Genomic DNA, 25,836 nt, shown 5'->3' on the forward strand with positions numbered 1-25,836 from the left:
AGTAGAAAGAACCGGGGCAGACTTGCAGATTCACAGGCTGGTAGTGGAAAAAACTAACATGGCATAACCTAGAGATGATGACTGAGTCACTCTCCAGCACCATTTGTGGGGGAACACTTTTCAAAGTAGGGCAACAGGTAGTTTGTCAGCTAAAAGGTGTTTGTACCACAAAGGAGGATTTTTATCTCTATTACAAAATGTTGTACAGCAGGGCTACCCCTTCTTGCTTGATGATTACAAATAAATGATGCTATTTAAAGCTGTTCAGGAAAACTCCATCTCAAAGTTCCATCTCCAAAATTTGGAATTTACTTGCTTGACTATTTAAACACTGAAATTGCAATTCCAGGCCATGTCAGAGTTATTACAGAAACCCCTGAGGAGAACTGGAGACAAGCTTTTAACCCCTGATTGCTAGAATAACTAGGGCTGTCACCATCATTGGCTACACCATGCCACAGTGCAGGAAAATATAAGAGAGCAGGCTCGGGAAAAGCTTTATGAAGTGCGACAAAGTGAAGATCCACCAGGGAGCTCATTTCAAATATAATCAGTTTTACGTGTGAGATCTGGGGTTAGTTACTTGCTACTCTTAGGTATAAGTACATGAACACAAGTGGCATAAACTTTCAAAATAGACTGTGATAGGCCTCCTAATTATTTTTAATGACTTGAGTCAGTTTGATGGTTTTCCCAGTTAAAGGAATGAAACAAACATAGACAGGGCTCACCGCAACATGCTAGAGTCAGAGTAGGAGCATTACTTGCTCCGGCCTATTTGGGCATCTTAAAATATTGGGAATTGAGAGAGGAGTTCTAAGAGAGCAAAATTAATAAAAAATGAATTAACAATAATTAATAAAACATCAATAAATAAGAGGTAAGTCAAAACAATACTTGCTGTGTTAGAATCATTACTGCCTTGTGTAAAGAGAAAAGTAGAGCATGTAAGCATTCAAGTATTTCTAATCTTATTCCCTATAAAGATTTAAACCAAATAAGTAAATTTCATTTTATGAAAAAGAAATTCCCTATAAAGGATGAATTTTTATTGTTGCACTGGGCATAAAGATTTATGCAATCAAAATTCTTTAATCAAAATCCTAGCTTTGGTTTCATCACTCTTGCTCCTGATTTCAACACACTGGATTTTGTGACAGTAGAGACTAACTTATTTATCCATTAGACATCATTTCTATGGTTTAAATAACCTCTTTTCAAACACAACTCATCATCAATACCTACCAAAATGACCTTTTCGATGTCTTTGGCTGGACACCAATGAAACATCCCTGTAGAGTCGTATTTTTTCACGTTGGCATCCATATTGTCAATCTGCTCATTGCCAGGAATTAACAAGGGGTCATGTCTGGGGAAAAACAAGTTGAGGACAGCATAAATGGAAAATACTATGAATTATGGATGGAAAGATATCCCAAGAGCTAAGAGGGACAAAAGTAAAAAAATGAAATGTATTTACATTTTAACATGGTTTCAATAAGGACATTTTTAAACAAAAGCAGCATACCAAAACAAAAAATTAAATTTTAAATGTTGGGTGCAGTTTCAATTACTTTCTATCCACTTTTATGCCAATAACAATTTAATTTTAAATAGGGTTTTCTGACACCATCACATCCATCCAAGTTTTTTTCTTTCCAGTCCCACCCCTCTGAAATAAATATCAAAGTTCCTATAGGCATCTGCAATGAAGTAGAAGGGATAGGAACAGAGCCCCATGCTGACTGACTGGCATAAGTATGGAAAGCCAATTACTTGCTTTTACCACATACAACTTCTGACGTGATGCTCTTCACAGTAAAAGCTTTAACAGGCTGCACTTTAAATATTTTAGCAATTTGCCCAATCATATTTTGCTTTCCCAAACTGAAGCCCTTTAAAGATTCAACAGTATGTCATTTTAGAGCAGACTGACTAACAAATGCCCACATCTGGAATACATGATTTTAATACCAAACAACAATGTCCATTTTCTCTGACAACTCTACCTGTGATAACCTTCTAAGTGTTTCTGCTGAAACATTTTAAAGCACAAGGCTTCTCAAAGGGAAAGCAAATAAAAGATTTTTTTATGAACTTGCTCTCCAGCTATATAGCTGCATCTAAGCACAGACACAGAGTCCTTTAATTTATATGCTAAAATCAAGCATTAAATTAAGTACTAAGCGACTCCAACACTCACATGCTGGTGAAGACCCCTAAGTGACTGCATTATGCAATAGCATTAGTAGAATCATATTCACAAGGTACAGGGTAAACTGACCCTAAAATCTTATATTTAGCATGATTCAGTAGCGCTTTGTCTGGAGAGCTACAGTCTTTACCTCAGGTTTTTTGTCATGAATGCTTGAAACATCTTGATATAGAATTGTAACATTTCAAAGAAGTATTTGCAATGTAAGAATATACTAAGTGCTCTGAGACAGGTATCCAAATTTTATAGCAGTTTGCCCTTTGAGGCCCGTTAAAGAAATGCCCATATGGTCTGAGCTCTTCAAAACAGAAAGTTTCCTGCTCTTAAAGCATTTGAAACAGCACACTGTGGTGAGATCCTCTCTTCTGCATGGACTGCTAAAGCAGACTGTGAACATCGTGTGTAATATAGGTTAATTTACCCTTGAACATGGTATGCTAAGTTACCGTGCAACCAACACTTGCCTCCTATGAAAAGTATAATCTCAAATTCAGCCAGGGTGATCAATTAGTGTGATTTCATAGCCACTGATTACAGATCCATTGAAATCAGTGGAAAATTCTCATGCATTTCACTCCAACAAGGTCAACTCCAAAGAAAGTGGCTCAAAAAAAGTTGAGAAATTATTAATACAATGTTCCATTTAAACCAGAATCTTCTGATGCTTTAAGACAATCAATGCCCTACATGGCAAAGACATAAGTCAGATTCATCTGGAAAAAAGAAACACTGTGTTTTCAAAGTTTTTTAATCCTCTCAGTAGAATACAGTTGAGTGATTTCACCGTAACCCACTGGCAGCAGGGAAGCCCTACTGGACTACCTGGAGTGTCTGTTCTGTCTGTTCCTGCTCCAAGCTGAATAATGACAGGCCTTGCATAAGTGTGTTCCCTCCTTCGTAGGAAGCAGAGATTAAAAAGCTGTAACAAAGGCGTTTGTTGTGGGGGCTTGGTTGTTGTTTTGTTGGCTTTTTTAAAATTTCTACAAAAATATACAGAGTCTGCATTCTCTTCCATCCATCAGCAAGATGCAGCCACGGTAGTTTTGTCTGAAAGCTGAGATGCCACTCATTGCGCATTTCCCATCTGCTCAGAGGTGGTACAGTAAGATCTGCAGCTATGAACACACTTCCATTTGAAGGTTGTACTAATGTTCAGACTACATTTAGTGGTGCTCCTTCCCAGCTATTTTTTCTAATGGAATGTGTTAGCTGTATGTTTCAAAATAAGAAAGTTTGCCAAAAGATTAGGAATCTTCAGGAGTTTCCACTGAGGAATGCTTTTCTTTCTGTTGTTTCAGGGTTAGGGTTTTTTCCCCCAGTATTTCAACAGAACATTTCTTCACGAGTTTTTCTAGAGGAGCACTGAAAAGTTCACTTTTCAAAAGCAAAGTTCACCAGTCAAATCACCTTCTTTTCCTTTCATAAATCAAGCACATATAAGAAGGAATTTTCTTTTCCCCCTATCCTTCATCAGAGGAACTGTAATAAATCAGTTTTTAAACAATGTCATATTCTGTTTTGTAATCAGTGTTTCCTTTCTGCTCTGAGATTTAAAATTAAATAGATGATCTGAAGCTTTCACACAAGTGACTATTAAGCAATACTCTAATCCCAGACACAAAAATGATTCACAGAAATGATACAAATTGAAAGGAATGTTATAACAAAGCAGGTGGTATCAGATCTCTGACATCCAATTACAGTCAACTGCCATGAGGTTTGAGGCAGTTTTTAGAGTGCGAGTGCTTAGAGCCCAGCATAGTTCTTTAGGGCTTTGCATCCTAACAGGGAACATTCAAAGTACCTTCTTCCAAAGGTTTATTAGAGTATTTTAGGCTTAAACATAAGTTGGTTTCAGGGAAGAACAAAGCATGTGAATCATCAGATGTAACCCCTGTTGAAGTTTTAGGCAACAAATTGTGTTTTTTTAAAAAAAAGCCCTTTCAATTTTTGGGTTTTGTGTTTTTTTTTTTTTTTTTATCAATACATGCATTTATTGGCAGTATCATAAACTGTTTAGACTCTGCTTTATTGCTTGGAGTATAGCAAGTGGGAACCTTAAAGGAGGCAAAAAGAATGGGACATGCAACATGAAGGCATGCTAAGAGATAGTATTTTCTACTTTTACTCCAGGATAAGATTATTGCCTGAGAAGGACTCTGTGATATGACTAGCCACATTCTGCTTCACAATATGTGGGGTTATCCATGTAAGTGGATTTATTAAATTTAAATCGTCTGGGCTAAGATATTATTTTTATTTCTCCTTAATCCATGTTCTTTCATTCTCAGTGAAGTGATCCCTGAAGCTGTCTCTGGACCTTGGGAACTCTTTGCTACTTAGGTCCAACTTTGTCCTCAGATGTTACTGAGTGTATCAGAAGATGCACTGACTTATGTATTTAAAAACCAAATTGATCAGAACAGTTATAAAATAGTATTACTACTTTGGACATATACACCCTCATTAATCTGATGATCCAAACCTGTTTTGCAAATACTAAAAATTAATTAAGATAGACACACAGAGAGGCCAAAGCTGTCAAATCTGCCTAAGGCATTTGGACATCCTCTTCCCATTAAAATTTATATTACACAAAGCATTACAGTTGTTGCCCTTGCAGCCACATCATGGACTGAAAGTTTCTAGAGCCTCTCTGCCTCCTTATCCTTGAAGATGGCCTTGTCAAGCTGTGCTTGAGTCACATTGGCAGGTTACTGCAGAAGTGCTTATACTCACACTGCAGTCATTGTGTTCTCCACGGCTGCAAAGTCCCCTGTTTCAAGAATTCAAATCATATGAAGAAAAGCAATTTCTGTCAATTAAACCCCTAGCACTTGTTTTAATTGAGATGTTGGCTTTTATGACTTGCAATGACCAAAGCATTTGGTCCTTCTGGCTAGGAAAAGACATGTATAGCCTATATGGAAGGAAAGGAACAAAAGTTAAATTTCCCTCATCCATAACCCCAGTTTAAAAATAGCTTCTCTGGTTCTTATAGCAGATATTACATACGCATGACTTAAAATGAAGAGCAAAGTGACTTTTTTTCAAGGTTTTGAAGAGCCTATAATGCCACTCATGTGCAATTAAACTTGAAAACGACACTAAATGCCAAGCTACAGCAGCAAACCCAAAAAGCCTGCCTCGAAGACAACAGCCTAAAGCAAAACCATAAATCCCACTTAAAGCAAACCTACTACAAGGAAGTCAACATTACATTTTAAAGAGTACCGCTTCCCTAGCACACAGTTATAACCACTGCAAAATCTGAGTTTTTGAGTCTGAAACTTTTGGGTACTCAGTGGGGATGGACAGAACTGAAAAGACCATTCAGGACTAAAGGGCTGCCTCAGTAAATGACTATTGTTAAACATACCCTTGTATTATGTCACCCTTGTCTTATGCTATTATACACGTGCAATTGAGAACTAGAGCAACATGCGCTCCCTGGTCTGCAGTGGAACCACCCTGAGTGCTGAGCACTGGGAACAGGAATGCTGTGTGATCAGCAGGGAGGATCAGCAGGGAGGACCCTGGGGTTGCCTGAAAAATAAACTGTAATCTCTTAGTCTTTACACATTAGTAAGACAATGTCTTGGCTAGTTTTTATTCTGACCTCCAATAAAATTCTCTTTATATAAAGTCAACACAAACCACACCTGATAAAAACACTACTCTTCTTTAACCTGTGTCTGTTTAAGTCTGCAATTGTGCCTTTCTCAGGTAGACATATCTGGATTTTATGCACAAAAAGATGTTCAGCAGTCTCCTGCACAAGATTCAGGGTCTTTAGAGACACCCTACCTGTGGTTCAGGAATTTTGAGTTTTCCCACCTGACTTAGGGGTTTGTGGTTATGTCTTAGCAAGTGTATGCACACAGATGCTTAATTTTAGGAGGAAGAAGTGGGTTTGCTAAAGGCGAGATGAATTGAAGACACGCTAAAGAACATCTCATGCCTTCCAAATTTCTCCTACAACTACCCTAACAAATTGTGGCAATTAACATGCTGTTAGTGTTAGATGTGTGCAGCCAGTGCAGGTGCTAATAATTGAAAAAGCATTTAGAGCTTTTACACCCTGGCTGAATATTTCATGATGTGCTGCATGTTTCACTATTTACTCAGTGGGCCTGTGTCACTTCAATCTTCTCTGACTGCTTTGACTGGTGCTATAAAGCTCAACCAAGACAGAGTGACGGCTTGTCACAGGAAAACTCCAGTGACTCCAGCAGCTCACTGGGACTAGCTATGAAGGTTGTCACGACATTCTGATGGAATTCAGCAAATGTTTTGTGACTAATACACCCAACATTTGTCGGCTACCATTAGCCATTCCCGGTGACCCTGCAGTCTGTGTGGATGGCATTAAGTTGTAAGGAGAATTTGTTGCCTCTGAGTGTTACACTAATGACACTCTCTTACTGATCTTTCCTTTCACAGGTTAATCAGAAACTAAATTTTTAAGGATTCAGTGCCCAGATGCACCAGGCTTTAGAGAAGAAAACCCAGTATGACAAGAGAAAGAAAACCTGCATTTTACTGCTAAATGCTTTCACTGTCATATTCAGAAGCTATCCTAATATTATTACAATCTCATACAGTCTTTTTTCCCCTAAATCTAGAAGAAGACTATATCTAATACAGTGGTTGGTACCTAGTGCCTTATCCAGTTTATGGGCCAAACTACACTGTTAATTGTCCTTTCTTGCCTCTTGCTCTGCCCAGATGTTGCTGTTTTTTATTATTCTCAAAAGCCTTACTGAAGATTTCCCATTAATTTATCAAGACTACTAAGAACAATGATATAAAGCTGCTTACTGTAAGAACTTTGTTTTTTTAAATTATCTTGATATCTCAGGACATGATCAAAATATGTTTCTGAAGTATGAAGCATCTCACATAAAAAAAAACCAAAATAGTTAACTTCCAGACTTTTCCACAAGTGATTTAATGAGGGGCAGACAAGGCACACAGTTAATGTGTCTTTTGTTCTTAAGATTTCCCATTTAGATCCACTGAAGATGCAGAACTAGTAATCTTTGAGGAGTAGGAGAATGTACCTGAAAAAATAATTTCTCATTTGTAAAAACTAAACCCACAGTTAAGTGGCATCATAAAATATAGGAGTTTTTGTCACTTAAATGAAGAGTGTGACATTACGTTTAAAGCTACCACTGTTGCCAGTCAATGTTTATAAGAATACTTTTTTTTTCTTTAAACCCAGTTTATAGCTAAAGAGCTTTTTCTTTCTATTGCTTTGATCTGAGTGCATCTTCTCTTACCCTGAACTTTATAAAAATTGTATTTTTCTTCTGCAGGAAAATTCTCCTTTCCTTTCCTGCTCTCCCATCCCAAAAAGACTTGTCCAAGACTTCAAATAACCTCAAAAAAAAAAAAAAATCGGATGCTGTTTTTATTGCCATGGCTTATAACACAACTACCATATTGGGTTTGTATGGCCTGGTTTTGGTAGCTAGGGTGCTACAAGGGTGGCTTCTGTGAGAAACTGCTAGAAGTTTCCTCCACTGGCCAAGGCTGGGCCTATTAGAAATGATGCTAACACCTTGGTTATAACAGATTTAAGAACAAGGAAAAAAAAGTTATTGTGCAGATGTAATGAGGCCAGAGAAGAGCAGGGTGAGAAGGTGTGAGAGGAATAGCTCTGCAGACACCACGATCAGTGGAGAAGGAGAAGCAGGAGGTCCTCCAGGCACCTGAGCTGAGGTTCCCCTGCAGCCATGGCAAAGATCATGGTGAAGCAGGATGTGCCCCTGCAGCCCATGGTGGTCCACAGGGATGCAGAGTCCCCCTGCAGCCATGCAAGAGACCCAGGCTGGGAAAGGTGGATGCCTGAGAGGGGGCTGGGACCTCATAAGATGCCCGCGCTGGAGCAGCCACCCTGCAGGGCCCTGCAGACCCATGGAGAGGGGAGCCCATGCTGGAGCAGGTTTCCTGGCAGGACCTGTGACCCTGTGAAGGAGCCATGCTGGAGCAGCCTGTCCTTGAAGGACTGCAATCAGTGGAACAGTGACCCAGATTTCAGCAGTTTGCAGAGAACTGCTGTCCATGGAATGGACTCACAATGGAGAAGTGCACAGAGAACTCTCCCATGGCATGGACCCCACACTGAAGCCAGGGAAGGACTCCTCTCCCTAAGCAATGGGAGAAATGACATGTGATCACTGACTATAAACCCCACTCCTCATCTCCCTGCACCTCTGGGGGGAGGAGGTAGAGCTGGGAAGGAGGAAGAAGTGGGAGGAAGACGTTTTAAGGTCTGTTTATACTTGTCATTATCCCACTCTGATTTTTTAGCAATAAAATCAATTAATACCTCTGATGTGAGTCTGTTTTGTGAGTGATCTCTGCCATTATCTCAACCCATGAAGCCTTTGCTGTATTTTCTCTCCCCTTCCAGCTGTGGAGGGCAGTGAGAGAGCAGCTTTTGAGGGTGTCTGACATTAGCCAGCACCAACCCACTACAGTCTTCTTGAAACCTGGGTACCATACTTCAGATCAAGAAGTCAGTCCTTCAACAAAGAAATGGAAAGGAGACAAACAGGAAACCAAACCTACCAGTTCCTGGTCTACCAACAGTAGTGAGAATCAGGAGGCTAAAAGATACTACTACCTATCATTTAAATAATTTAATTCTATAGCATTGTTAAAAACTGGTGTAAGGCAACATGGGTAATCACTGAATTACTCCCGTTGTTCCATAGTGAACTTGTAAAACAGAATCAAGAAGTGAATTATGCTATTATGTACCTGCTGGGTTGCAGCTTGGTTATCATTGCATATTAGCACTGCATAAAGTCTGAATATAAATTTGAGTACAAAATGGAAACTTGCAAGGCTGAGGGACATAAATATATACCATTATTATGGTTCATCAGTGGGCTTTCACCTTTTCAAATCTTACCTTCATGTCTGGTTTAAGGGAGTCATGGAAAATTATCAGAGTCAACTTATTTTACCAGTTATGGCTTGAGAAATGCTTCCCTAGAACTGCCATCATTTTTTCTTTTTCTTGTTTCTATGAGAAAGCTCACAGTTTCATTTCATGGAAGGGCAGCACTAAAATGGCAGAGGCAATGCATATTCATGCTGAGTGGCACTAGCAAAAATGTGTATGTACATTTAAGTGTATGTGGCTTAGTGGGTGGATGAGGACATAAATGTGCACAGCCATTGTTGATATACTTAAAATATTATATACAACTTCAGGAAAAAAGACAGGAGGTTTCCTCCTCAACTTCAGATAAATAATCTCATTAGGCTTCTGGAAACGTATGCCAAAGAGCTCACTTGTTTTTCTGTGTCATTTAGCTGGGTCTTTGACAGTTTCTGAGCAAGTTTTATTGTTTGGTTGGGAATTATTTTAGATCCTCAATCAAAAAAAATCCTCAGGCTTACGAAATTCTCCTTGGCAACACACTGAAAACCCAGTGTCCTCTGATGCCTCTGATTCTTATGTGATCAGGGACACTAATGATAATGACCCTTTGCTGAGTATGCTACTTGTCTAGAGGCCTATGTCAACTACACCACTACATCCAGAGTGGACAGGGACAAACTATTTGTTTGCTCTTCAGGCCCCTTGGGCCCTGTCATATGCTATTTGTTCTTGCATTAAGAGGTAGTTTGACTCGGCTGGGCTGACATTTCCTTCAAGTCAGTGTATTCCACTCAGGCAGTAGCAGCTACCAAAGCAATAAGTATAGACTTGAGGCTCAGCAACAATCATTTAAGTGGCTTTTTTGATTCATATCCAGGGCTTTTCACATTTTTACTGGTCATTCTGAATCCAAAATGACACATTTTTTTTTAAAAACTAGCTTTGCTACTTGCTATTCAGGCAACATAGCCTCCTCATAGCTAATGTGGCTGCTCATCAATAACACGCATCAGAACCTGCAACTGAGATGATGAATAAGGACTGATACTGCTGCATGATACCAGAGGCATTGATCAGTTCTACTTTTCTTCTCCACCTCATGAAGGATACCTGATATGTGATTACTCTCCCAGTCACAGCCTTCCTCCCTTTTCCTTCCAAGCCTATTTAAATTTTACTTTTTACTGTAATAGGGTGTTCTTGTGTTCACATCTTAACTGGAGGAGTATATTTTTTCCTGTTGGAGTTTCAGTTATTTTAAAAAAGTATCCATGCCCTTGTGCCTTTAGTGGGACAGACTTTTGCTGATGTAAAACAGGTAAAAACAGTCATGTCAATGCTGAGTATTTTTCTGGTTAATTTGTATTTGTAGATATTGTTGGAATTTGAAAGATTTGTTTCTGATTGATTAGACTCTTCTAGTATTGCATTAGTGTGATTCTGCTCATGCCATTTGATGTGATGCAGCATTCAGTTAGAACAGTGCCTTCCTAAATTTGGGTCTAGACCATCTGTGATGCACACAAAGAGCATTTGTATGTCAATTATCTATTTATATCAGTTAGTAATATATTGTAATTTAGAGTCATTAAAAAGGTGCCATTAAAAAGATGTCTCCAATCTATCTATCCATTTCATATTTTGTAACGCAGATTTCTACTTACGTGTTAGTAAATCTCAAAAACTCCCACTCTCCAACCAGGTCAGACCATGTGTCATGAGGTCCCAGGGAATCCCTGTGATACCATTTCCATCCTCTGTTCTAGTCCAGCAATACGAGAAGTCAAAGTTTTGTCTCATAGCATAATACCCTCCACTACTGTGGGAATCTAAAACCTATGCAGCATTTTCAACATTATCTTAACTGTAGGGCTGCTCAGAACGATTCAAAAATCACAATTTGCATTTCAATTTATTAATGAATTTTTCACATATTTGTTGTTTTCATACTCCAGACTTCTTGTCTTCCAGGCTCCTTCTAGACCCTCTGGATCTAAAACCACAGCTGAGAAAAAGTTTGCAAAATAGCCAGCTATTTCTGGGCAGGTGGGACAGGGGCAAAACTGACTTGAAAAAGCAGATTTTAAAGCAAATTTACAAAAAAACTTCCAAAGATAAATATCAGCTACAGACATGACAGTGCTTTAGCTGATTTACCTCTTGGGTACTTCTGGCTGACATGCACTAAAGACTTCTGGGCAGGAAAGCAAGTACCTGTCACTTTCTGTAATTTACAAGGACACGAAATAGCAGATTATTCAGTCCACCTTTGTTCCAGAGAGGAGAAAAGAGTTTGACCATTACAAACAAATCTTAACAGAGCTCTCTTCTGATTCAATCCACTTTGTCTTTTCTAGCACCTTGGACCAAAGTTAATTCAGTGTAGATAAAGAGTAAAGGAAGAGACGGTTGGGTCTGGGGAGAAGCAGAGGGTGCCAACACTGGGCTGGAGAATAAATTTAGCAGCAACAGAGATGAGAAAGAAAACAATGTCTGGATTTGGAAGCCTGGCAAGTTCTCCACTCGCTGCTCAACCTGTGTTTAGCAATTCTGATGTGCTACTGAGCAGACAGCTCAGGCTCAGGACGACTACTCTCCCTCAGTCCCTCTTCAGCAGGCAATGAAAGCAGGCTGTACTTTGAAAATCTTCCCCCATCATGCAAACTGACACAGGCATGCTTTTCAAAAACCCACAGCCAATCTGTTGATCATTACTTATTTACAAAGGCCTTCGGGCAGAAAGTCCTGTAAAAACCATACTTGATACGGTATACACTAGCTTTTTCTGCTTGTGGAAAAAAGTACCCCTAAGGCTACCTCAAACCATCACTTTCTATTGCACATAAAATGTACCATGTAACACTAAAGTATTTAATATATATGGTATAATATATCTACAGGAAAGGCATTTGTGTAGAAGTATGTTACCCTGTATTTGGTAATTTGATGTTTTGCTGAAGGCTATGACTTGAAAAAGCCTGCACCTAGTACAGAGGACCTGTCATCTCAGTACCCAAGAGCCAATAGAATAAAGAAGTACCCTTAAGCAGCAAAACTTTGACACAGCTTTGAAGCATATGAAAACAGTATAACTCCCCAGAATTATTATTACTCAAGATCAAAGAAATGAGGCATACTTTACATAGCAAACAGGGACAGTGTGTTCAGCTCCTTCTCTCTCTCTCTCTCTCCCCCTTTCTCTTTCTTTTTACTTCTATTTCCCCAAAATTAGAATCTGGGAGAAGGTGAGGGGGGGAATCTCTGCATGTTTAAATTTTAAGCAGTTAAAACAATTAGCACCAGATAAGAGGACTGTCCAAAGGTAAGTAAATTGAAAACTATGCTAGCATGACAACTGGCACTATAAAAATGAGAAGTTTGCCAGTATGCTCATTTTATTCTTCCTCATAAACTGTAAACAAGCATGTAAATCAGTGTCATATGGGCAAGGCTGAGCTAAGAGGAAGGCAGAGAACTTTTAATGACACATTCTACAGAAATAGATGGTCAATAGGGGAAAAAAAAGCCACAGCTGGGTGCATTTTCCCTCTGTGAATCAATCTCACTTTTGGTTCTGTAGTCTAAACAGAGATTAAGACGATTTGTGGAAGTTACGTCCTTGAATATGCCCTATATTGCAGAAACAATAAACAAATATGGATGCTTCTGTAACTGCCCAAAGAAAATTCCAGTCTAGTGACTGAAATACAAAGAGAAATATCACCTACCTGTATCCAGAATCATTACAGGAACAAAATCATTGTCAACAAAAATGATAAGAGATTTTTTTTTATGGAAAGGACTATATATTTGTATCAATTTTTTTTTCACTTAACCTCTGTGAACAGACACAGTTATACACACATAAATCTCAAATTCCACGAATGTGTCTGTTTATATACGCAAATAAGTTTACATTTTCTGTGTATATGTACATATATATACACACAGAGTGGAAAATCTCTGCTATGGTATTTATGGATACAATTATGGACTGAGGGTCTAGCCTGGGTACATAGGATATGCAAAAATAGAGCAGGAACAGCCTTGTTGGAAACTCTGTATCTACTACTGGATCCAGTTTTGACTGAGTGGAGCAGGTAAAAGGCAAAGCACAGAGAGATAGAATGCAAATCACATAATATTTTAATAGATTACAATTTCTTGTTGCAGTTCTAGTTTCGACAAATGTCTTAGAGGTGATTTGTCCTATAAAAGGAAACTACATAGTTATACAAAGGAGTACTATTGTAAAATAATATACACATAGCAACCGGGGAAGGTATCACTAACAAGATTCTGTTTTCATCACCTACTTTTAGAGTATATACTACCCTCTTAAAAATCCCTGTATTTCATAATTAATGTGCTTTTAGCTTGACTAAAACTGCGTTAGTTTTGAACTTTGCTTTGGCAAGTACATATATTATTAGACTTTTTCATCAGTCTAAATCAATTAACAGAAATTTGATTTCAATCGACAGGATAAAAGGAAGGTAATATTCAGGTTCATTTTTGATTGTGATGATACATCTCACATATGGCCTTAAGTACAGAAAACAGTACTCAGAGGGAATCCAACAAAAAGAGAATTGCCTGAGGCAAACTAACCACATGAGTTCCCCTGATTGGTTAGTGCTATCATTAGTGCCACTGCTGTTTAAGAACTACACATGGACAGGACAGGGTGACAGCTAAGACTTTAAAGCCTATGTATTTTTCAAACAGCTTTTCAAACTGTTTTTCATGACAGAATTTTTTTTCAGCTCTATCATTAACTGCTGACAAGCTGACAGAATAAATACTTCAGCCTTTCAGAAACCATCTAACAATCTCTTTTTTTCACCCCCTCCCCTTATTTTTGATGTGGGGGGAGGAGAGGAAGAAGGAAGAAAGAAAGGAGATGAAGATATGAGTTTCTTACAGTCTTACCTCATCAGTTTGGGTGAGGAGTTGGGCGAATTTCGCATGCCTCCATTTCGCTGCTTTTTTTTGGGTGATAGTGTCGACGGCTGCTCATCTTCAACTGGAAATATAAGGAACTTATGAGATTAAGTACTGCTCTGAGTGCAATGTGAAATAAAAGTGAAGTAGCAAAGAACACACACTCTATGTCCATTCACGCACTGATACTTCATTGCTAACATAGGCCAACAGTAATAAAAATCAAATACATGTTAGTTGAAGAGATTGGTTTGAAGGAGAAGCAGAGAAGAATACCAGGGTTTTGAACACAGGTGTTCAAATTGATTTCATACTTCAAAAACAAAGGCGGGGGAACCACATTCGGGTTATTCTTAGAGTTATTATCAGTTAATCTGCGCTACAGAAAAATAGAATTAGTGCTCTGCTGTATTCCCAGACAGATAAAGTACTATTTTCAATACCAACATATCAGCTGCCAGCCTGCTTTTGCTAATGAACTAGACACCAGTTGGTTCTCGCTCCTCACATGCCAAACAACAGAGTCTTCATGAAGAGATGTAAAATATTCAATGCCTTGATGTTCAATGATTCAGTTAGTCGGGAATGTGAATGCAGCCTGCCATTGTGCACAGATCTCCAGCACAAGTCAGACCTCATTGCTCTACTCTCCTCCCAAAACGGAGTTTTAACAGGAGTGAACAGAATGAGGTTGAACGGAAGTGGGGAGACAATACCTGTATAACAGAGAATGCATGTGTTATGCAATCTTTTAATGAGGATGAGGTGCATTTTCAAGGACAGATTGATTTCCAGATAGAAAATCACTTAGAGTTTTGTCAGTCATAAACTACTCTTGGATAACTTATGTCACAATATGTATTGCTTAAACAAGTGCAGCTTCCTAAGAACTCATCTATAGGAATTAACCACCATCTTTACAGTTTTGAGACTGTAACTGCACTTGATAATCTGTGTGTAACTTTTACATGTACTATCAAAGGGAATAAACTCATGCCTGCTTTCTCAGGTTCATACTAATGCTACTTTATTCTGGTACAAAGAAGAAAAAATAATTTTTTTCCCATCCTACTGTTAACTGAAAAATTAATAAGAAGATAATATAACTGATGCCTAGAAATCTTTTATTTTAAAGCTAAAAGGAAAGACATTAGTAGTAATAGTAGCTGCTATATTTAAAGAGCTTAGTACACATTAGTAGTGCACAAGCAGAGGTTGAAAAAAATACTACTTGCAATAAGATACATAAGAAAAACAACGAAAATGGGATATATGTCACCTGCACCAGACTTATCTGTGAAGAAATTAAACAATAGTCTTTTGTTATAACTCTCTTCTGACACTATTTTATTACAGACTGCGTTCCAGCCTATCATGTCTGTCTGTTTGCCCAAGCCTGCTATGGAACTTCATTTTGCCTTGGTCAAGAACAAAGGGCTGAGCCCTGAAAAGACAGATTTTGCTTTTAGATGACCTGGGAGAACAAGGGAGTCACAACCAAAGAAAGCTCTGCAAAGAGAAAAAAACAAACCAAAGCAACCAAACAAAGCTAATCCTAAAATAAATGTGCCAAAGAGTGGTGTAAAAGATAATACTTAGATCAGAACAATGACTGTCTAATAAGGATTTATTCACTAAGTTTCTTCTCTTCTTAGGCAGTATCCCTAAAGACAAAGGAATTTTCTTCTCATTTGACTTTTCTTTCTTTTTCCAAATCAAAGTCCTACAGTGTAAATGCTTATTGATGCTTAGTTAAATGCCTCTTAGTCAAACTTGGCTTGGAAATAAATAAGCCCACAGAAAATTCTCACAAATACACAAACTGAAATTTTCTTTCGGTGACAGTTTGCACATATTAAACTAGATCACTTCAGTCAGTATTAAGCTACATGTACTATGAAGTGAACATGCACAGAATTGGTTTTTTGGTAATATCTTTGCAGCTCTGATTGCAAAAAAGCACAAGTCTTTGTACTTTTCAGAATACCCTCTTCAAATTATTCTCTTGAAAATGGCCCAGTCTTGTTTTAAACTTCTCTACCAAAAAGATATTTGCATGCTATTCCATACAGACAATAGCTTTAAAGATATCCACTGTGCTCTCTTGTTCTTTATTGGATATAAATATTCAGTTCCACCACTTAAAAGATCAAATGATCAAGCATCATGCAAAATGTTCCTTCCAGAAAACAACAAATTATGTGTTTTACTCTCTTGGGAGTAAAAATTCTAAATTTCACCCAAATTAATCTGTTACCATGGGGTTACAGAATGTTTGTCCAGAGATGCAGTATGGCACCACAAGTGTGCTGTTATACAATTTGAGCAGTCCAAGGAAGATACACATCCATCAGCACCATAGGCAAAAATCTTACAGTAACACAAGTGAACTGTAGATAATATTATAACCAGAAATATTTCTCTGCACAAGAGAAAACAATATTAAAAAATAATATTCTTCCAGGTTTTCAGCTAGCTAATAAGACTCCTGCCTGATCCTTTCAAATTCTGAAAGTTAATACAATAAGGATACTTTTGTACTATATGGTCCAACATTTGTGTTCTGCAGCGCTGCCAGGCGATGCTAACCTGCCGCCCAATTAAAATCAGTCTTACTTTGTAACCATCCAAAATAACAACTTCTAGAAGTACATTTCTAGCAGTCTGCACTTGCTATTGGTACTGCATCTGCAATAAATAAGATTCCTTTTTGGATATGTGCTTGTCATATTCAAATCATGTTACTGTCACCAGTTGCCTGCAAAGCCCAAAGTTGGTGAGGCTCACTAGTTAATTCCTGTTAGCAAAGCCTTCTGAGAGATCTCAATTTGTTGCTTAACCAAGAAAGGCATTTATTCTCATTGTAGCAATGGAAGTACATCTATATTCATCATATGACTGAAAATCAAGTTTTATTTTTCATTGAAATTCTGCACAGAGTTTACAGGGCCTCTGCAGTTTAGCAACACAGCTCCATAGGAATGGGGGAAGGGAACACATGAGGTTGAAATATGTGAATAGTATCTAATGGACACTATTACCTATGGCTTGGTTCCCAAAAATGTTGCAGTGATAATTCACAAGTGGTTTCTTAGTGGTAAGTAGGATATAAAATATATTTAATTATTATCCTTCAGATACTCCTATCAATTTCCTGCCTATTTAAAGTGGATCTAGCAAAATTTTTAGTAAGGTTATTAAATATTTTAGCTTCATGGTTTCTGTGTCTGCATTAATTTAAAAGGGAGTCTTAAATTCACTTGTTCTTATGAAAGACAAACATATTTGCATAGTGGGGCTGTGATATATGACAAAAAATTCTGATATTGTATGTTTATTTTTGTTAATGAGTCCCCATTTTTTATGTCTTTATACTACAGGATTTGTATTAACTACAGCCATATTATGTTATACAGACTTTTTTTACCGCTTTAATGAAAATTGGAAGTTCAAGAATTGGACACAGAGTTTTATAGATTTGGAACTCAATTCAGCCTCTGAGTTCTAATAACATCCAAGAGCTTGTTTGCACATCCCTAAGTATAACACTTATTGCACTGCTGTAACAGCCCAGAGCTCACTGGTCTAATAGCAGTTTTGCAGTTCAGGAAGACTCAATGCTAAAAAAATGTCAGGCGAGTCTAATGAGGCTTCAGACACTCAGTTTTATGCTGGAGTTTAAATTAAAGTTACATTGATGTTTCAACATGTTTGCTTATTCTTGAGTAAAGAGTGTTCATTATTTCAATGACATAACCTCCAGACAATGTTCCATGAATTGGTTTAAGATGTGCTGGTAATTTTAACAGCCTTAATGTGGAGTTGAACATCTGTAGCAACATATTACTTGACTTTTATCCTCATTTCATTTTTAAAGCAAAAACAAAGAGTAAGTCTTCCAAAACAGTGGAGAAGTTCATAACTTTTTTTCTTTGTTATTTTCTAACTATTTTTAAAACAACACTGTCTCCTTTACTGCCTCTTCCATGTCACTAGCTGCACTAATTTACAGATGCTTTTTTAGACACCAAAAAGAGTTGAAATTTGAAATAACAAGATGTTACTGAACATCACATGAACTGGGATACCTGGTAAGTTCATTCTGCCTAGCATGTAAATGCTCCAAAGCAATTAAATCCTTTGAAAGGTAAAGCACAAACCACCCAGAAACATTAGTTGACTAGCTATTTCAATTAACTTATTAATCACCACATCTGGAGAAACCCACATCTGTAAGCACTTATCAGAGCATTAGTAATGTCATAGTCACATTGAAAACAGACTGCAAAACCATGCACAAACCATTCTGTATCGCCTTATGCATCCAGCTACTGGGCTACCTACGGAGATCTTGGTTCAACCCAGGCTTTTGGGAATGGTAGCGGTATTTTACAGGCAAGCTGAGTGCCCTTTGCAATCTACAGTAGGTAGATTTTCCTTGTTCAACAGAACTCAGTAAGTTAAGGTGCAGCAGCGAGGGGTTGTTGGGTAGGAAGAGGCTCCCTTTACGGTTATTAACAAGTGGAACAGGTTCCGGGATTCCTTCAGTGGACTTGGCATCAATCAATGCATTAGTAGTTGCATTCTTGAACTGATATGAACCTTTTGGGTAACTTGATCTAGCTGCATTCTTTACTTCTAAATAATAAGAAAAAATTTAAATTAATTTCTTCATATTAAAAATATTTAAAACCACAGGCATGAATCAGTTTTGATATTATGTGGAAATACAGACTTTAAAGCTTAAGGTATCAGTTCCAACAGCAGAAATAAAAGTTTATACCTGCAGCTTTCTTATGTTGTTGTTTCTTTTTTTCCTCTAAAAATGACTCTTTATAGAAGAATACTTATAGAAGGATTATTCAACAATATTATCACCTTTAAGCAATAATCCCATCCTAGCGTATGTATGTCTGAGGTAATACTTATTTCCCCATGTTGATAAGGGCTTTGAGACTTACTATCTGTGGAAGATGTTTATTTCTTTGAAACTACTGAAAATGACAGGGGAGGTAAAACGCTCTGCTGCTATTAAAATAAATAAGGAATCATAGAAAACATAAGGTCACCACTTCAAAATTGTGCAAGCATACTTATGGAATTAAACTGATTTTAAGGAACCCACATAAAAATTGTTGAGTATTCAACAGTGCTGCATACTGTAAATTTCAGGAGGTCATACATAGTACCTCTGAAAAGAAAGTTAAGAAATTCAATTTCCTAAATATGGATTAAGCTTAAAACTGTGATTCCTTGTCTTCCACGGATAACATATCAAGGCTACTTCAACACTACCCCGTCTACTAATACCTCTAACAAATGGCACCCTCAGTAAAAACCAACAACAAAATATTTTTCTGGTAAAAACACGCAATAAAGATCTTCTCCTAATGCTTGTTTCACTCTGAACGAGTATAGTGTAGAGAAGAAGGTATATAACAGAGCTGCTAAGACCTTATTATTGGTTATGTATAATGAAGTAAGAAGTTTAGGTAGGGAGTAGTTGGCAGACTGATAAACTTGCAGCATTATTTATTATTGAAACATATATATATATATTTCAATTGCCTTAAAGTTTCAATGGAGAACACTGAGCAGAGACTAGAGGCAAAGTATTTGAGGTCAGCATGTTTTTTGGGATCTTTGTTTAGTTTACCACCAGCTAGAAACACCATCTGGTAACAAGAAAGATAAGAAAATAGCATTCCCATGCTTGCCATTTTTCTTCAAGCACAAAATCTGTCTCTCTCACAGAAAAGGTGAGTGTATAGGAATTACAAGAGTCATTTGAAAGTACCTTCTAACAAGGTTGAACAGGTTGGTGGCAAAGCACCCATTCCAATTCAATGAGCTCTTGATTGCTTGCTACTATTCTGAGATAGATTGAAAAATTAGTGAGAAAAGAACTAAAGTCTAATTTATGACACTATTCTGATTTTTAGTAAGAGAAGTAACAAAATAATAATAATAATAATAATAAGCAAAGCACCCATTCCAATTCAATGAGCTCTTGATTGCTTGCTACTATTCTGAGATAGATTGAAAAATTAGTGAGAAAAGAACTAAAGTCTAATTTATGACACTATTCTGATTTTTAGTAAGAGAAGTAACATAATAATAATAATAATAATAATAATAATAATAATAATAATAATAATAATAATAATAATAATAATAATAATAATAATAATAATAATAATAATAATAATAATAATAATAATAATAATAATAATGATGCATACTCACCAGAGTTCACATGTATTTTAATTCATCAGAGGAGAGCATATATCTTTGATTAGCAATAATGCCACAAAACCAAAATACTGAATACACTACGTGAAAATTATCAATTTTACCTCAGAGTTACTGGGTTTTTAATCAAATTTTGTACTTCTACTTTTGATATTCCTCCAAGTGAAATAATTGTCAGATGATAAAATATATCTGCAGAGAACCAGCTCCCTACACATGTCACTGGTCAAGCATGTATTTGAAGGCCTTGATATGCATCAACTCAGTTCTATTTTTAAAGTGCAGATAATAATACTGGAAATAATCTTTAAAAATACACATCCTCTATCAAAGCATCTTCACATGAAATGGAAGAAGACCAGAATCTATTAAGCTTATAAACCCTTTAATCAAGTTATAAGAAACACCATAATCTTTTTACAGTCTCTTCTGGAGTTCAGTAAGTGATGGTTTCAGATATCAAACCTGACTATTAAGCAATAACCTTCCATAGCAGTGTATGTTTTATAGCATATTCCATGCAGACAAATTCAAGCTTTCCTAAGATTTTGTGCTTGTGGTGGCACAGCATGTGTCAGAACAAAAATACTTGTCTTTTGGTATGGCTTCATATCTGGAGCGTGGCATCATATTTAACAGCACCACATGATCTTGTTCAGCACGAAGGCAGACTGAGCTGCTTAAAACCTAAGTTACTTCCCCTTACTTCCAACAGTGTGGACAGGTACTATCATGCATTTTCAAGGACAGATTGATTTCCAGATAGAAAATCACTTAGAGTTTTGTCAGTCATAAACTACTCTTGGATAACTTATGTCACAATATGTATTGCTTAAACAAGTGCAGCTTCCTAAGAACTCATCTATAGGAATTAACCACCATCTTTACAGTTTTGAGACTGTAACTGCACTTGATAATCTGTGTGTAACTTTTACATGTACTATCAAAGGGAATAAACTCATGCCTGCTTTCTCAGGTTCATACTAATGCTACTTTATTCTGGTACAAAGAAGAAAAAATAATTTTTTTCCCATCCTACTGTTAACTGAAAAATTAATAAGAAGATAATATAACTGATGCCTAGAAATCTTTTATTTTAAAGCTAAAAGGAAAGACATTAGTAGTAATAGTAGCTGCTATATTTAAAGAGCTTAGTACACATTAGTAGTGCACAAGCAGAGGTTGAAAAAAATACTACTTGCAATAAGATACATAAGAAAAACAACGAAAATGGGATATATGTCACCTGCACCAGACTTATCTGTGAAGAAATTAAACAATAGTCTTTTGTTATAACTCTCTTCTGACACTATTTTATTACAGACTGCGTTCCAGCCTATCATGTCTGTCTGTTTGCCCAAGCCTGCTATGGAACTTCATTTTGCCTTGGTCAAGAACAAAGGGCTGAGCCCTGAAAAGACAGATTTTGCTTTTAGATGACCTGGGAGAACAAGGGAGTCACAACCAAAGAAAGCTCTGCAAAGAGAAAAAAACAAACCAAAGCAACCAAACAAAGCTAATCCTAAAATAAATGTGCCAAAGAGTGGTGTAAAAGATAATACTTAGATCAGAACAATGACTGTCTAATAAGGATTTATTCACTAAGTTTCTTCTCTTCTTAGGCAGTATCCCTAAAGACAAAGGAATTTTCTTCTCATTTGACTTTTCTTTCTTTTTCCAAATCAAAGTCCTACAGTGTAAATGCTTATTGATGCTTAGTTAAATGCCTCTTAGTCAAACTTGGCTTGGAAATAAATAAGCCCACAGAAAATTCTCACAAATACACAAACTGAAATTTTCTTTCGGTGACAGTTTGCACATATTAAACTAGATCACTTCAGTCAGTATTAAGCTACATGTACTATGAAGTGAACATGCACAGAATTGGTTTTTTGGTAATATCTTTGCAGCTCTGATTGCAAAAAAGCACAAGTCTTTGTACTTTTCAGAATACCCTCTTCAAATTATTCTCTTGAAAATGGCCCAGTCTTGTTTTAAACTTCTCTACCAAAAAGATATTTGCATGCTATTCCATACAGACAATAGCTTTAAAGATATCCACTGTGCTCTCTTGTTCTTTATTGGATATAAATATTCAGTTCCACCACTTAAAAGATCAAATGATCAAGCATCATGCAAAATGTTCCTTCCAGAAAACAACAAATTATGTGTTTTACTCTCTTGGGAGTAAAAATTCTAAATTTCACCCAAATTAATCTGTTACCATGGGGTTACAGAATGTTTGTCCAGAGATGCAGTATGGCACCACAAGTGTGCTGTTATACAATTTGAGCAGTCCAAGGAAGATACACATCCATCAGCACCACAGGCAAAAATCTTACAGTAACACAAGTGAACTGTAGATAATATTATAACCAGAAATATTTCTCTGCACAAGAGAAAACAATATTAAAAAATAATATTCTTCCAGGTTTTCAGCTAGCTAATAAGACTCCTGCCTGATCCTTTCAAATTCTGAAAGTTAATACAATAAGGATACTTTTGTACTATATGGTCCAACATTTGTGTTCTGCAGCGCTGCCAGGCGATGCTAACCTGCCGCCCAATTAAAATCAGTCTTACTTTGTAACCATCCAAAATAACAACTTCTAGAAGTACATTTCTAGCAGTCTGCACTTGCTATTGGTACTGCATCTGCAATAAATAAGATTCCTTTTTGGATATGTGCTTGTCATATTCAAATCATGTTACTGTCACCAGTTGCCTGCAAAGCCCAAAGTTGGTGAGGCTCACTAGTTAATTCCTGTTAGCAAAGCCTTCTGAGAGATCTCAATTTGTTGCTTAACCAAGAAAGGCATTTATTCTCATTGTAGCAATGGAAGTACATCTATATTCATCATATGACTGAAAATCAAGTTTTATTTTTCATTGAAATTCTGCACAGAGTTTACAGGGCCTCTGCAGTTTAGCAACACAGCTCCATAGGAATGGGGGAAGGGAACACATGAGGTTGAAATATGTGAATAGTATCTAATGGACACTATTACCTATGGCTTGGTTCCCAAAAATGTTGCAGTGATAATTCACAAGTGGTTTCTTAGTGGTAAGTAGGATATAAAATATATTTAATTATTATCCTTCAGATACTCCTATCAATTTCCTGCCTATTTAAAGTGGATCTAGCAAAATTTTTAGTAAGGTTATTAAATATTTTAGCTTCATGGTTTCTGTGTCTGCATTAATTTAAAAGGGAGTCTTAAATTCACTTGTTCTTATGAAAGACAAACATATTTGCATAGTGGGGCTGTGATATATGACAAAAAATTCTGATATTGTATGTTTATTTTTGTTAATGAGTCCCCATTTTTTATGTCTTTATACTACAGGATTTGTATTAACTACAGCCATATTATGTTATACAGACTTTTTTTACCGCTTTAATGAAAATTGGAAGTTCAAGAATTGGACACAGAGTTTTATAGATTTGGAACTCAATTCAGCCTCTGAGTTCTAATAACATCCAAGAGCTTGTTTGCACATCCCTAAGTATAACACTTATTGCACTGCTGTAACAGCCCAGAGCTCACTGGTCTAATAGCAGTTTTGCAGTTCAGGAAGACTCAATGCTAAAAAAATGTCAGGCGAGTCTAATGAGGCTTCAGACACTCAGTTTTATGCTGGAGTTTAAATTAAAGTTACATTGATGTTTCAACATGTTTGCTTATTCTTGAGTAAAGAGTGTTCATTATTTCAATGACATAACCTCCAGACAATGTTCCATGAATTGGTTTAAGATGTGCTGGTAATTTTAACAGCCTTAATGTGGAGTTGAACATCTGTAGCAACATATTACTTGACTTTTATCCTCATTTCATTTTTAAAGCAAAAACAAAGAGTAAGTCTTCCAAAACAGTGGAGAAGTTCATAACTTTTTTTCTTTGTTATTTTCTAACTATTTTTAAAACAACACTGTCTCCTTTACTGCCTCTTCCATGTCACTAGCTGCACTAATTTACAGATGCTTTTTTAGACACCAAAAAGAGTTGAAATTTGAAATAACAAGATGTTACTGAACATCACATGAACTGGGATACCTGGTAAGTTCATTCTGCCTAGCATGTAAATGCTCCAAAGCAATTAAATCCTTTGAAAGGTAAAGCACAAACCACCCAGAAACATTAGTTGACTAGCTATTTCAATTAACTTATTAATCACCACATCTGGAGAAACCCACATCTGTAAGCACTTATCAGAGCATTAGTAATGTCATAGTCACATTGAAAACAGACTGCAAAACCATGCACAAACCATTCTGTATCGCCTTATGCATCCAGCTACTGGGCTACCTACGGAGATCTTGGTTCAACCCAGGCTTTTGGGAATGGTAGCGGTATTTTACAGGCAAGCTGAGTGCCCTTTGCAATCTACAGTAGGTAGATTTTCCTTGTTCAACAGAACTCAGTAAGTTAAGGTGCAGCAGCGAGGGGTTGTTGGGTAGGAAGAGGCTCCCTTTACGGTTATTAACAAGTGGAACAGGTTCCGGGATTCCTTCAGTGGACTTGGCATCAATCAATGCATTAGTAGTTGCATTCTTGAACTGATATGAACCTTTTGGGTAACTTGATCTAGCTGCATTCTTTACTTCTAAATAATAAGAAAAAATTTAAATTAATTTCTTCATATTAAAAATATTTAAAACCACAGGCATGAATCAGTTTTGATATTATGTGGAAATACAGACTTTAAAGCTTAAGGTATCAGTTCCAACAGCAGAAATAAAAGTTTATACCTGCAGCTTTCTTATGTTGTTGTTTCTTTTTTTCCTCTAAAAATGACTCTTTATAGAAGAATACTTATAGAAGGATTATTCAACAATATTATCACCTTTAAGCAATAATCCCATCCTAGCGTATGTATGTCTGAGGTAATACTTATTTCCCCATGTTGATAAGGGCTTTGAGACTTACTATCTGTGGAAGATGTTTATTTCTTTGAAACTACTGAAAATGACAGGGGAGGTAAAACGCTCTGCTGCTATTAAAATAAATAAGGAATCATAGAAAACATAAGGTCACCACTTCAAAATTGTGCAAGCATACTTATGGAATTAAACTGATTTTAAGGAACCCACATAAAAATTGTTGAGTATTCAACAGTGCTGCATACTGTAAATTTCAGGAGGTCATACATAGTACCTCTGAAAAGAAAGTTAAGAAATTCAATTTCCTAAATATGGATTAAGCTTAAAACTGTGATTCCTTGTCTTCCACGGATAACATATCAAGGCTACTTCAACACTACCCCGTCTACTAATACCTCTAACAAATGGCACCCTCAGTAAAAACCAACAACAAAATATTTTTCTGGTAAAAACACGCAATAAAGATCTTCTCCTAATGCTTGTTTCACTCTGAACGAGTATAGTGTAGAGAAGAAGGTATATAACAGAGCTGCTAAGACCTTATTATTGGTTATGTATAATGAAGTAAGAAGTTTAGGTAGGGAGTAGTTGGCAGACTGATAAACTTGCAGCATTATTTATTATTGAAACATATATATATAT

At 36.8% G+C, this 25,836-nt stretch overlaps 1 protein-coding gene across 14 annotated transcripts in view; it reads right to left on the minus strand.

The window, feature by feature from the left end:
* The window catches only part of KCNMA1 (potassium calcium-activated channel subfamily M alpha 1), a 410,464-nt gene that overhangs the window by 51,745 nt on the left and 332,883 nt on the right, over positions 1-25,836 (minus strand). For all 14 annotated transcript variants that reach the window (XM_031062173.1, XM_031062129.1, XM_031062158.1 and 11 more), the window contains 2 exons: positions 14,049-14,142; positions 1,246-1,369 (listed from right to left, as the gene is read on the minus strand). In XM_031062173.1, coding sequence (XP_030918033.1) covers positions 1,246-1,369; positions 14,049-14,142 — 218 coding nt within the window. The remainder of the gene's footprint in view (positions 1-1,245; positions 1,370-14,048; positions 14,143-25,836) is intronic.

The sequence above is a fragment of the Geospiza fortis genome, unplaced genomic scaffold (genome assembly GCF_000277835.1).
Source record: "Geospiza fortis unplaced genomic scaffold, GeoFor_1.0 scaffold130, whole genome shotgun sequence".
NCBI classification, from domain to species: Eukaryota; Metazoa; Chordata; class Aves; order Passeriformes; family Thraupidae; genus Geospiza; species Geospiza fortis.